Source organism: Ctenopharyngodon idella, chromosome 2 (genome assembly GCF_019924925.1).
Source record: "Ctenopharyngodon idella isolate HZGC_01 chromosome 2, HZGC01, whole genome shotgun sequence".
NCBI classification, from domain to species: Eukaryota; Metazoa; Chordata; class Actinopteri; order Cypriniformes; family Xenocyprididae; genus Ctenopharyngodon; species Ctenopharyngodon idella.
The window spans coordinates 208,681-220,642 of NC_067221.1; the positions used below are offsets into that span (position 1 = coordinate 208,681).

At 34.3% G+C, this 11,962-nt stretch overlaps 1 protein-coding gene across 1 annotated transcript; it reads left to right on the top strand.

Annotated features, from left to right (window-relative positions):
* Positions 1–4,305: 4,305 nt before the first annotated feature.
* On the top strand, positions 4,306–11,930 carry LOC127501668 (outer dense fiber protein 3-like protein 2). The gene is made up of 4 exons (XM_051873809.1): positions 4,306–4,515; positions 6,451–6,561; positions 7,121–7,234; positions 9,501–11,930. Exons 1-4 carry the CDS (start codon positions 4,467–4,469, stop codon positions 9,986–9,988), a joined length of 762 nt encoding a protein of 253 aa, XP_051729769.1. The 5' UTR covers positions 4,306–4,466; the 3' UTR covers positions 9,989–11,930.
* Positions 11,931–11,962: the final 32 nt, after the last annotated feature.

The window sequence follows — 11,962 nt, forward strand, 5'->3', positions numbered from 1 at the left end:
AAACCCTAATATTGTTCATAAAATCCTTCTTTGAGATAAAACTTATGAACTTTTGAACTTTTTGACAGAAAAATAAGTCAGTATTTTTGTCTTATAAACATATCTAGGAATCATACAAAGCAAGATAATTCCACTTGTTGTCAAAAGTACTGACTTCAATACCAAGTCGGTACTGAAATTTAAAAAATGTGACACTTTGAGTACTGTTGAGCGGATTTGTAAACACCTCTGATTGGCCATTGTGTTGATGCCCTCAACAGATATGTCTGTGATTACGTGTGTGTAAGCGCTGGGTGAAGAGCATCAAAGATGTCTATTTATAACATGTTTTTGAAGCGTTGATCATTGTAGCCAATCACAGACATATCTGTTGAGCGCTTGAACTCAATGGCCAATCAGAGACATATCTGTTGAGTGCGTGAACTCAATGTCCAATCACAGGCATATCTGTTGAGTGCGTGAACTCAATGGCCAATCAGAGACATATCTGTTGAGTGCGTGAACTCAATGGCCAATCACAGACATATCTGTTGAGCGTGTGAACTCAATGGCCAATCAGAGACATATCTGTTGAGTGCGTGAATTCAGTGTCCAATCACAGGCATATCTGTTGAGCGTGTGAACTCAATGGCCAATCAGAGACATATTTCGTGCCGAAGTCTGTACTTTTGACAACACTTCTTCAGAATTTTTTTTTTTTTTAAGATAGTAAGACTTGTTTTCAGAGTCCACATATGTTTGTATTTCTTGTTTTAAGCTTTAAGATCAACACATTTTGTTAGATGTATGCTTAAACAAGTAAAAGACAATTAGGGTAAAAAGAAATAATTTTACATCTTTACTTTTTACATCTTTTAGGTATATACTCTGAAAACAAGACTATAAGTTAATCTTTTTCCCTCAAGGTTATGTTTATGGATGTTTAGATATTTTTACTTAGAAATCAAGACAACAATACTGGTTTTGAAACTTTTTAAGAAGTACAAAAATTCCAAACAGATTCAGAAATGCCAGTAATCACAACTGCACAAAGCAGAAGTGTTTTGCCAGAGCGTGATTCTCTACAGGGAAGAAGATGAATGTGTGTAGAGCAGTTGTCTGGTTAAATTAGCGCTCTTACACTGGCCTCTTCCACGGTCAGTATTTCACTTTTCCCTAAGTGACACCCACAAAGAACAAAAAATAAAACGCTTTAGGCCATTGGGTTTAGAGTCCTTAACATTTTAGCCGTGTGATTTCTTGACATTCAAATAAATACGGTTCATAAAATAAAATACGGTCTATGCTCTTCTAACTGTAACCATAATCCCGAGTATTATTTCACATATAAGTGTTTGTAAAGTGAGTCCTCAAGCACTTTCATGGTACAGAGATCAATAATATGCTCGGTATCGAGTTGCAGAATGACATTCCCTGCTTTTTATTTAAAGCTTGTGAGGTATCAGACTCTTGGAGTGTATGTTGATGATGAGCAGCTATATGCAAACCAGGTGACGGATCTGTTTAGATGCTTAATTTTCTAAACTCAAAGGTAACTTGACCTACGGCTCTTTAGTGCTCTCCGGCTGCATGCCAGAGGTCAGCTGTAGTGTTACCCACTTCTACATGAGTCTGAAGATACAGCAGGTTAATGTTTAATGTCCGCTCACTGGTCAGGGATGATGTCTCTGCTTTCACCAGACACACTTTCTTACATTTTACACAGTATTTCATCAGTTTAGAGCTGTTTTAAAGCAATGCATCATTAGTTTGAAGCAGCTTCACACTGTTAAATCAGAGTAACGTGATACGGGACGTCCTACTGTAAAACTATGCCACAGAAACGAGAGCAGGTTCCAGACGTTTCATTTGTTTTGAATACTGGTTGAAAGGTGTCCATGGGAACAGTGAGTTTGATGGATTCTGTCGATGTAATGTATCCATTTAATGCTTTCTTTATCAGGGTTCACCCACTAACCTTTTGAACTGTCATTCATTTTCAATAAACAATGGGTCACACTTTATTAGGTGGTCCACATTCTACTAACTATAAGTAACTTTGCAACTACATGTCAACTGGCAGTCATTAGAGTATTAGTAGACTGTCTGCTTAATATCTACTAACACTTTATTTTGATTCTCCCTAACAGACATTCTACTGACTATAAGAAACTTTACAACTACATGTCAACTTATTCTATTAACCCGAACCGTAACCTAACAGTCTACTAATACTCTAATGAGAGTTAGTTTACATGTAGGTGCAAAGTTACTTAGTAGAATGTCTAAAGTGGACCCTGAAATAATATGGAAGCTTGTTTCTGCCACTAAATAAAAAAATAAAAAAGGTAATTCTGACTTTTTATCTCGCAGTTCTGACTTTATATCTCGCAATTCTGACTTTATATCTCGCAATTCTGACTTTATATCTCGCAATTCTGACTTTATATCACTCAATTCTGACTTTATATCTCACAATTCTGACTTTATATCTCGCAATTCTGACTTTATATCTCGCAATTCTGACTTTATATCACTCAATTCTGACTTTATATCTCACAATTCTGACTTTATATCTCGCAATTCTGACTTTATATCTCGCAATTCTGACTTTACATCTCGTAATTCTGACTTTATATCACTCAATTCTGACTTTATATCTCACAATTCTGACTTTATATCACTCAATTCTGACTTTATAACTCGCAATTCTGACTTTATATCTCACAATTCTGACTTTATATCTCGCAATTCTGACTTTATATCTCACAATTCTGACTTTATATCTCACAATTCTGACTTTATAACTCGCAATTCTGACTTTATATCTCACAATTCTGACTTTATATCTCACAATTCTGACTTTATATCACTCAATTCTGACTTTATATCTCACAATTCTGACTTTATATCTCGCAATTCTGACTTTATATCTCGCAATTCTGACTTTATATCACTCAATTCTGACTTTATATCTCGCAATTCTGACTTTATATCTCGCAATTCTGACTTTACATCTCGTAATTCTGACTTTATATCACTCAATTCTGACTTTATATCTCACAATTCTGACTTTATATCACTCAATTCTGACTTTATAACTCGCAATTCTGACTTTATATCTCACAATTCTGACTTTATATCTCGCAATTCTGACTTTATATCTCACAATTCTGACTTTATATCTCACAATTCTGACTTTATAACTCGCAATTCTGACTTTATATCTCGCAATTCTGACTTTATATCTCACAATTCTGACTTTATAACTCACAATTCTGACTTTATAACTCGCAATTCTGACTTTATAACTCGCAATTCTGACTTTATAACTCGCAATTCTGACTTTATATCTCGCAATTCTGACTTTATAACTCGCAATTCTGACTTTATAACTCGCAATTCTGACTTTATATCTCACAATTCTGACTTTATAACTCGCAATTCTGACTTTATAACTCGCAATTCTGACTTTATATCTCACAATTCTGACTTTATAACTCACAATTCTGACTTTATATCACTCAATTCTGACTTTATATCTCACAATTCTGACTTTATATCTCGCAATTCTGACTTTATATCGCAGTTCTGAGAAAAAAAGTTGCAATTACCTTTTTTATTTTTTATTTCATGGCGGAAAACAAGCTTCCATAAAATAAAGTTTAAAAAAAAATGTCATTTTAAAATTTGATTAGCCTGGAGATCACACTTTTGAAAGTCCCTGATATTTCCTTTAAATTATGAATGTGGTGAAAATATTTCGGTAACACTTTACAATAAGGTTTTATTAGTTAACAACATTAGTTTAACATGAACTAACAACAATTTATTAATCTTAGCTAATGTTAATCTCAACATTTACTAATACATTTACATTTACATTGATTCATTTGGCAGACACTTTTATCCAAAGCAACTTACAAGTGAGGAATACAAGTTCAAAATCAATCAAAAGTTGCATCTGTTAATAATGCACTTTGAACTTACATTTTTATTATCTAACATTAGTAAATGTTGTATTTCTAATTGTTAGTTAATGCTTTAACTAATGTTAACTAATCAGACCTTAATGTAAATGTAAAACCAATATTTTTATATCACAAGTTGATGGAATGAAGTACATTTGAGGTGGCTTTTAAAGAATAAAGTGGTTCTATTAGTAATTTCACACAGTTGTTGTTCATTAGCTGTCCATTAGCTGTCGATTACACAGAAGTTGCCAAGGTGTAAGTGCAGGTGTTCTTTTGTACTCGGTGATGGATGTTTGGAAATCTGTTATGCGTAAAGATATTGAGATGGAAGTTCTTGTAGCCTGGACAAGGATAAGGTTTCTTGTGCTTGTACGATTCATTTATAATTCAGGCTGCAGTTGTATCTCTCCAGTGTGTCTAAACTGAAACTTCAACCTTTACTGGACCTCCTTGAACACTCTTGCTGCCGATTTTGCCGTCGGCTCTTTAAGCTAGCCAGAAAATATAATCGGCATGGGGGAAGTGGTGAGACGGCGGCCCATCATCGCCGGCAGGGAACGAGGTGAGTTTGTGACTGCTCATTTCAGGAGATTCATTTGTGCAAATGATTGTGTCGAAAGAATTATTCAGCAAAGCGAGGAGATCTGACGATTTATTTTAGCGCAGGGCTTTGTAAGTAGTTCAGACATGCACCGCATGCTCCTATTTGGCTCCTGAGAGTGGATTGGCAGTTTGATGAAAGAAACTGTCAGTTCGGTCTTTTATTGCAACACCTGCTTGTATCATTCTGAGAATAGACTTCTTTTGTCTGTTCCAAAGCTTTGCAAAGGTGTGAGATTTAACTGTGTAACAAAATTCAAACGATTTCAAATGAAAGTTTACAGCCAGGGTTCTCCTGGACTTTAGAAATGTGCGCAGCATGTGTGACCTTTTATGTCTCGCATGAATCACATTCCGTAGTTTTATTTTAGATTTAATAAAAAAGGAAATGACTCTGAGGAATGTAAATAGCAGATGTATAACTTATATTGTCTGACAAAATTAATCAGCCATATATTTGTAATCAGTTATTACTGTACAATCACTTATAAACAATGTTATTCTAGTATTATTTATATACTATTATATATATTTTATATTAATATTTTGAATTAGTTTTCATTTTTATATTTTCAGTTTTCATTTTTAGTCATTTTATTAGGTAATATAATATTATTATTTAGGCTTAAATTATTTTTATTTCAGCTTTTGTTTTTATTTATTTCCAGTTAGTCATTTTTTTTTGTGCTTCAACTTAAACTTATTTCAGTTTTGAATTTTTTTTTTTATTCAAATTTTTCCATCTTTATTTCATTTAATAAAAATAATAGTTAATAGTTCTAGTCTAGTGATAATAACCCTGCTTATACAACAAATTCATTTATTATTTACCTTTATTTTACCCGTAAGTCCCATTGGTAATACAACAAGTTTTCTTTTCTTTTTTTACTCCACATAATGATAACCAATACAGTATTTACAAATTGTTTTCCATGAATTACCCAACACAGTTCCAGTAATAAATGCTAAAAGGGGTAGCACTTTATTTTAAGGTGACATAGTTACACGTTACTCGTCAATAGATAAAAAAATTAATTAAATGAATCACATTTTTTTCTGTGATTAATCGCGATTAATCACATCTAACATTAAAGTTTTTAATATATTTTTATATTGAAATAATTTCACATTTAATCTCCAAATTAGTTAAAACCAACATAAAGACAGTATATTGTAAATATTTGATCTAACAGGTAGGAAAAATACAGAAACTGAATAAAAGAGCCTCCGCACATGTATTCCATTTCCTCACCACTTTTTACGTTCATTTAAGACTTTATTTAACTCATTTAAGACTGTGCTTACAAGTATACTCCACATAACAAGCATTTTGGCATACTTTTGTGTGTTTTGTCCATTAAAGCATAAAATAGAACATGCTGTTTTCGTGCATGTGTCTTTAAATGCAAATGAGCTGCTGCTCCCCGCCCTGCTTTCCAGAAAAGGGCGGAGCCTGTATAGCTCCTGCCTCAGATACTCTGCCAAAAACTAAAACGTCTGTTTGGTATCTCTATCGCGGTCACGCTCATGTGACATTGCAGTTCTTCTTCATCATGAAAGTTTATTATCTGCATATGTTTTAAAGCCGTATCAGTCTAAACTTCTGATATATGGTTTTCTGAAGCACATTTAAGTTCGAACACCATGTAAAAGTTAATTTTGTGTAGTAGTTCCCCTTTGAGCCGTGTTAATTTTAACAGCCCTAGTTACATGTACTCACTAAAGTAATAACAGTAAATTATGCATAATTACAAGTAACTAACCCTAAGCATAACTCTATAGTAAGTACATGTAGTTAATTATTATTACTCAGTACTTATTTGAGTAACTATGTCACCTTGAAATAAAGCGTAACCCTAAAAGGCTCTCCACAGCTTGTTTTTGTGTGTTCCTGCAGGACCCGGTCCCGGGCGTTACGCTCTTCCGCCCACTATCGGTTACATAAACCACGACTACACCAAACCCAGCAGCCCGGCCTATTCCTTCCACAGCCGCATGAGCAGCAACAGTGAGTGACACGACATGAAATCAGACACTTCTCACGCTGACAGATGACATGATCCACTCAACTAATGCTAGGTTTAATCACTCGAGAATGCTTTTAACATGCTTGTTCGTGCAGAAAATACATATATATCAACATGACACTTGTATGGACTGATAATTTTATAGATTAATTAGTGTCTCCAGCGCCGTACTGAAATAGTAGGTGGATTTACACTCAGGCACACACTTACACGCCTAATTAGTGACATGTAACACTTGTTTGGAAGGGATTGGAGCGGGTTGAGAACACCCAGTTTGATCAAAGTATTAATACACATCTGGACTTTATATCACAAACAACAGCATGCAATAAAATGATAAATGTGATTTCTCTGGCGTATTAAGCTAATAAAATCCATATGCTTGATTTTGATCCATTTTAATTAATGTTAAAAAGCATTTCGAACAGTAGAGCGCTGCGAGGAACGCTTGAGCCTAATTAAATTCATATTGCTTTGCGTGTCTACCAAATGTAAATTAGTAAATTCTGCTTGTTTTCCCATAATGCTGTTTTTCAATAGTGGTGTCAGTGGATTCCAGTCCAGGACCGCAGTATCATGTAGATGCCAAAATGACACGCTTTGGCAAAGATGGTACGCCATCGTACTCCATGCTGGGTAGAAAGAAGAAGACAGGTGGGTTTTCATCTGATCTGATCTGATCTTTTTTATTAAACAAATCTGTTTATTGTTTTATCAAGAATATTTTCATGACTCATAAAGTCCAGGTCCAGGTTATATTAATCTAAAAAGAACATTATGAAGTCAACATGTCAACTAGTTTTACTTCTGTAACGTTACATATTTCTGAATGAAACAGGATAAACAGTAAAAATCACATTCATTTTCTCCAGAAGGGAATTTCAAAGATAACCTAACTGCTATGAGGTTGTTATGGATGGTACATATGCTTTTGTTGAAGCCACCAGCGCGCTTTAATTCAGCTTACTTTTTAAATAATCATGTTTAACAGCAGATTCTCTGGTGAAACAAGCAAATCACGCCAAATAATTCTTTATCAGCCTCTCACTCCCATGAAGGACTGTGAATGATGTAATAAACCACTTACTGTAAATATTGTACTGTGATATATATTGTTTCTATGTATATATTGGGTTAAATATGGACATACCCAGTGATTGGGTTGTTTTGACCCAGCATTTGGGTTAAATATTTGACCAACCTGTGTTATTCAACCCAACTATTGTTTAAAAATGACTATATGGCTGTCATAAAATGAACCCAAAATAGGTTGGAAATTAAAAATCAGACACATAATTACTAGAGGCAACAATAATAATCAAAAGGTGAACATTTATTAATAAGCAATTTAATAAACATTTATTGAATTATTATTATTTATTAAACTTATTAATAAATGTTAATTTCCAACATATATTTGGTTAATTTTAAGCAAGAAATACAGTCATTTTTAAACAATAGTTGGGTTAAATAAAGCTACCCAGCACACTGGGCAAACATTTAACCCAACTGTTGGGTTTGTCCATTTTAAACCCAACTTGGGTTGTTTTTAACCCAGCATTTTTAGAGTGTACATAATCAATATCTTTAAATCAATAGTTTATATATTTATCTGTTGATTTAAATTAGTTCATGTCATTCACAATGTTTCATGGGATTGTAGTTCTTTCACTCGTAAAGCCACAGACTTTGTCTTTTAGTCCGAATTTTAAATTTTTGCTTCAAATCAAAGTTTGTAACGTTGATTCTCCCTGTAGCTGGATGGTTTGGTTCATGGCTTATAACTCTTTAACAAAGACTTTTTAAAAATCCTTATGGGAAAAATTAATGGGAAAAGTACTTCCAGAAGCCAGGCTGCTGATAAAGTGGGCGGGTTCTGTTACACTCTGTGAGATTAAATATGGCGGGGCTTGATTTGATTCGTCTGTGATTGGTTGTATTGTGAAAATGGGCATTGCCAGAATGCAGGGGCTGAAAAAGAGGAATTGTTAATGTCAGCTGAAAAATTGTTTTGTTTTTTCCTTTTGGAATATAGGCTGGGACACACCAAGCCAACGGGATGTTCTTGAGTCGGTCGGTAGTTTTTCCGGTGGCTCTAGATGGACGCCGTCAAGTTTTTCTCCTAAAGAGCCAGTTTACAGCAGAACTTGCTAAAATTAGGGTTACTTGCAATTTATATAAAACTTTACAAATATAATTATTATTATTTGTTTTTGAGCATTGGCCAGCTTAGTTTTTTCAGTGTGTTATGCACCGCTGGCTCCAGTTGGACGCCGTCAAGTTTTTTGGCAGATTGAGCATGTTGAGAGAAAGGACTCTGATTGGCCGTTCATCTTAGCGAATGTGAGAATAAAAGTGAAAGCGAGCAAAAAAGTCGAGACGGTACAGACAGAAGGCTGTTATAATTTTACATCATCTTACCTGAGCATTCAATTCATGAATATTTTCATAAAAACATGAGCCGACTGGAATGAAGAAGAGTGTTTGTTTATGGTTTGTATATCAGTTTGCAGTCCAAGTTTCAGTTTCCCAATTTGATTGATGAAAATAGACTATTCCCTAGTGAAACAATTTGAAATACATTTATTTTGAGCTAAGTTTACTACAAATACATTTATATATTTATGTGCTAAATAAAAATACCCTGCAGTTGTACGGTTGGTATACTAAACTGGTATACTTAAAGTGTGCTAAATTAAACTAATTTTGTACTTAATGCACTTTAATTGTGTGGAAGTAGTGCAGAGGTCCAACTAAAGATATACTGTATATAAAGTGGTGTGTTCAAGCACAGTTTTTTGTGTCCCAGGCTTAAACATGCACTGATGAATCTTGGTAATGTGTATTTAGAAAGTACTGCAAATAGCATAATTTTTCTGTCATCATATTAAGCAGTTGTTGATTCTCTGTTCCTGACCAGCTGGTTCATTCCAGACTCCTGGACCGGGAGCCTACAGTCCTGAGAAAGCTCCACCTTTGAACTTTCACCACAGACCTCCGTCTTACACCATGGCCTTCCGCATGCGCTACCGCAGTGTGGATCCCGTACCCGCGCCCAACAGCTACACCTTACCCAACCTCTTCGGCTCTCACGTCCCAAACAAATCCTCCAGCGCCAGCTTCAGCATGTCAGCGCGCAGGACGGCCGGCGGTCCGTCAGAGGATCTGTCCATGACCCCAGGGCCCGGCCGCTACAACAGCACCGATCCCAGTGTTTACTTGAACAGACAGCCTTCTTTTTCCATGCAAAGCCGTCACAATATTCCCATCGATGCCATGCGGAAGCCTGGCCCAGGCACGCACAGCCCGGAGAAGGTGACGGCACACCTGCCTCGCGCTCCGTCGTTCTCCCTGGGTGTCCGTCATTCTGAGTTTGTTACGCCGCTGATTGTTGACGTATTAGACTGAATTCATGCGATGCTAAAAACAGGATTTGGCTGTTTAGATGTTAAGGGAAAAAATGAAGTGGAGTATCAGGAACAGTCACAATCTGCGATAAAACGGTATCGGTATTAATCAATGGTATCGATAGCGATGTTCGATATAGACCTTCTGTAGCTCCGCCCCTTTTCAGCGCTGTGCTTTTTGTGTGAAGATGAGATACGATTTATGAATTTTAAAATCTGACATTTGATAAGACATCTGCTTCAAACATTACAACGCTATTTAACAAGCTGCGTTGCTGTGAGGTTCGGTTTGCCGTGTGACATCAGAACACACAAACACACATGAACATGAGGCGATGAGGGGATTATGAATATTAAAGGACATGGTTTAATCTAACAGCCAATCACACAGCAGAAATAAACTCAACAACAGCCAGTCATGTTCTGTGTGTCGGTGTGAATGAGTGCCGTAGTTTCGTCTGCTACACAAACTCAAACAAGTGTGACGCTCACTGTGTTTTCTGCTTCTGTTTCTCAATATATGAAGACATGAACTTCATCTCCAGAGCCGCTTCTGAGAATGACTTCACGAGATTTTTACCGTTTCATCTGAGAAAAACTACCGTCAAATACACACTGAAAAGATCTTCATGACAAACCATCAAAATTAAAGTTTGGTTTAACTTGAATAAATAATGACAGAAATATATTACAATTGTATACTAAAATGTAGTTCTTAAAGTTATGGTACTAATATTATTATTTTTAAAAAATATTTACAGTTCTGTTGTGCAGTATCTTATCTGATCAAAAATAAAAATGCAATGTTTTGTTGTAAATTAATTGTTATATTTTCATCTGATTACATTTTAAAAGATTAATAAACTGTTAAAGTTTTATTAATTTATTTAATTAGACACCATTTTTGATGATAAATTTGTATTAATTTATGGAATTTAGAAAAATAAATGAATGGGAAATAGAATTTAGGGAAAATAAATGGATTTCATGGGGCCCTAAATTAAAAGGTATCTACTCTGTGAGTTTAACTGTGAACAAGCAAGTAATGTTTCATTCATTCTAACACATGGAAGCTTGTTTCCACCATGAACTAAAAAATAAAAAAGGTAATTGCGACTTTTTTTTTCACAATTGCAAGTTAAAAAAAGCCAGAATTGCATGATAAAAACATGCAATTGCAAGAAAAAAGTTTGAATTGCTTTATAACTCGCAATTCTGACTTTATAACTTGCAATTACAAATTTAAATCTCGCAGTTTGAGAAATAAAGTCAGAATTGTGAGATAAAAAGTTGTAATTATCTTTTTTATTTTTTTATTTAGTGGTGGAAACAAGCTTCCATACTATCAAATATGTGGAAAACATTTCCTTCCCAATTAATGCTAAATGAATATTGTAATAAATATCAATACCAACTGATATGGGAAAAAACATATTGTGATAATATTTTCTACAAAGAGATTTATTTTATTAGCCACAAAAAAAGTGTCTCATCCTTCTCTCTCTCATTCAAAACCTTCTTTCTCTCTAACATGAGAAGTTTTGAACTGGTCAAACCAGTTGTTTTTCCTCATGCAATTTCAGTTCATGTGGATTATTTAATTCCTTTAATTATTTTCTGAATGGGCTCATAATAATTGTTATTGTTAATGAAAATTAAAACAATTAAAAATATATTTTTAAATTGAAATAAATAACAATCTAATAAAATATAAATATTAGATGAAAAACCATAACCTTAACAAACTTAAATGAAAATACAAAATGTTGCCTTTGCAACTAACTGAAATAAGTTTAAGTCAAAGTGCTAAAATGACTAAAGCTAAAAATGTATTAAAGCTAAATATAAATATTAAAAAATAAAAATGACATAAGTACAGCAAACTTAGACCAACAAAAATCTAAACGTAAACTAACCTTAAAATAAAAATATCAACCTAATTGAAAATATTACTAAATACTATAATAGTGTATAA

Bases quoted from the DNA above. Each gene is read 5' to 3' on its own strand.
- LOC127501668 (XM_051873809.1), top strand. From the start codon at position 4,467: ATGGGGGAAGTGGTGAGACGGCGGCCCATCATCGCCGGCAGGGAACGA. The intron at 4,516-6,450 runs GTGAGTTTGTGA...GTGTTCCTGCAG, and splicing joins CATCGCCGGCAGGGAACGAG to GACCCGGTCCCGGGCGTTAC. The intron at 7,235-9,500 runs GTGGGTTTTCAT...GTTCCTGACCAG, and splicing joins GGGTAGAAAGAAGAAGACAG to CTGGTTCATTCCAGACTCCT.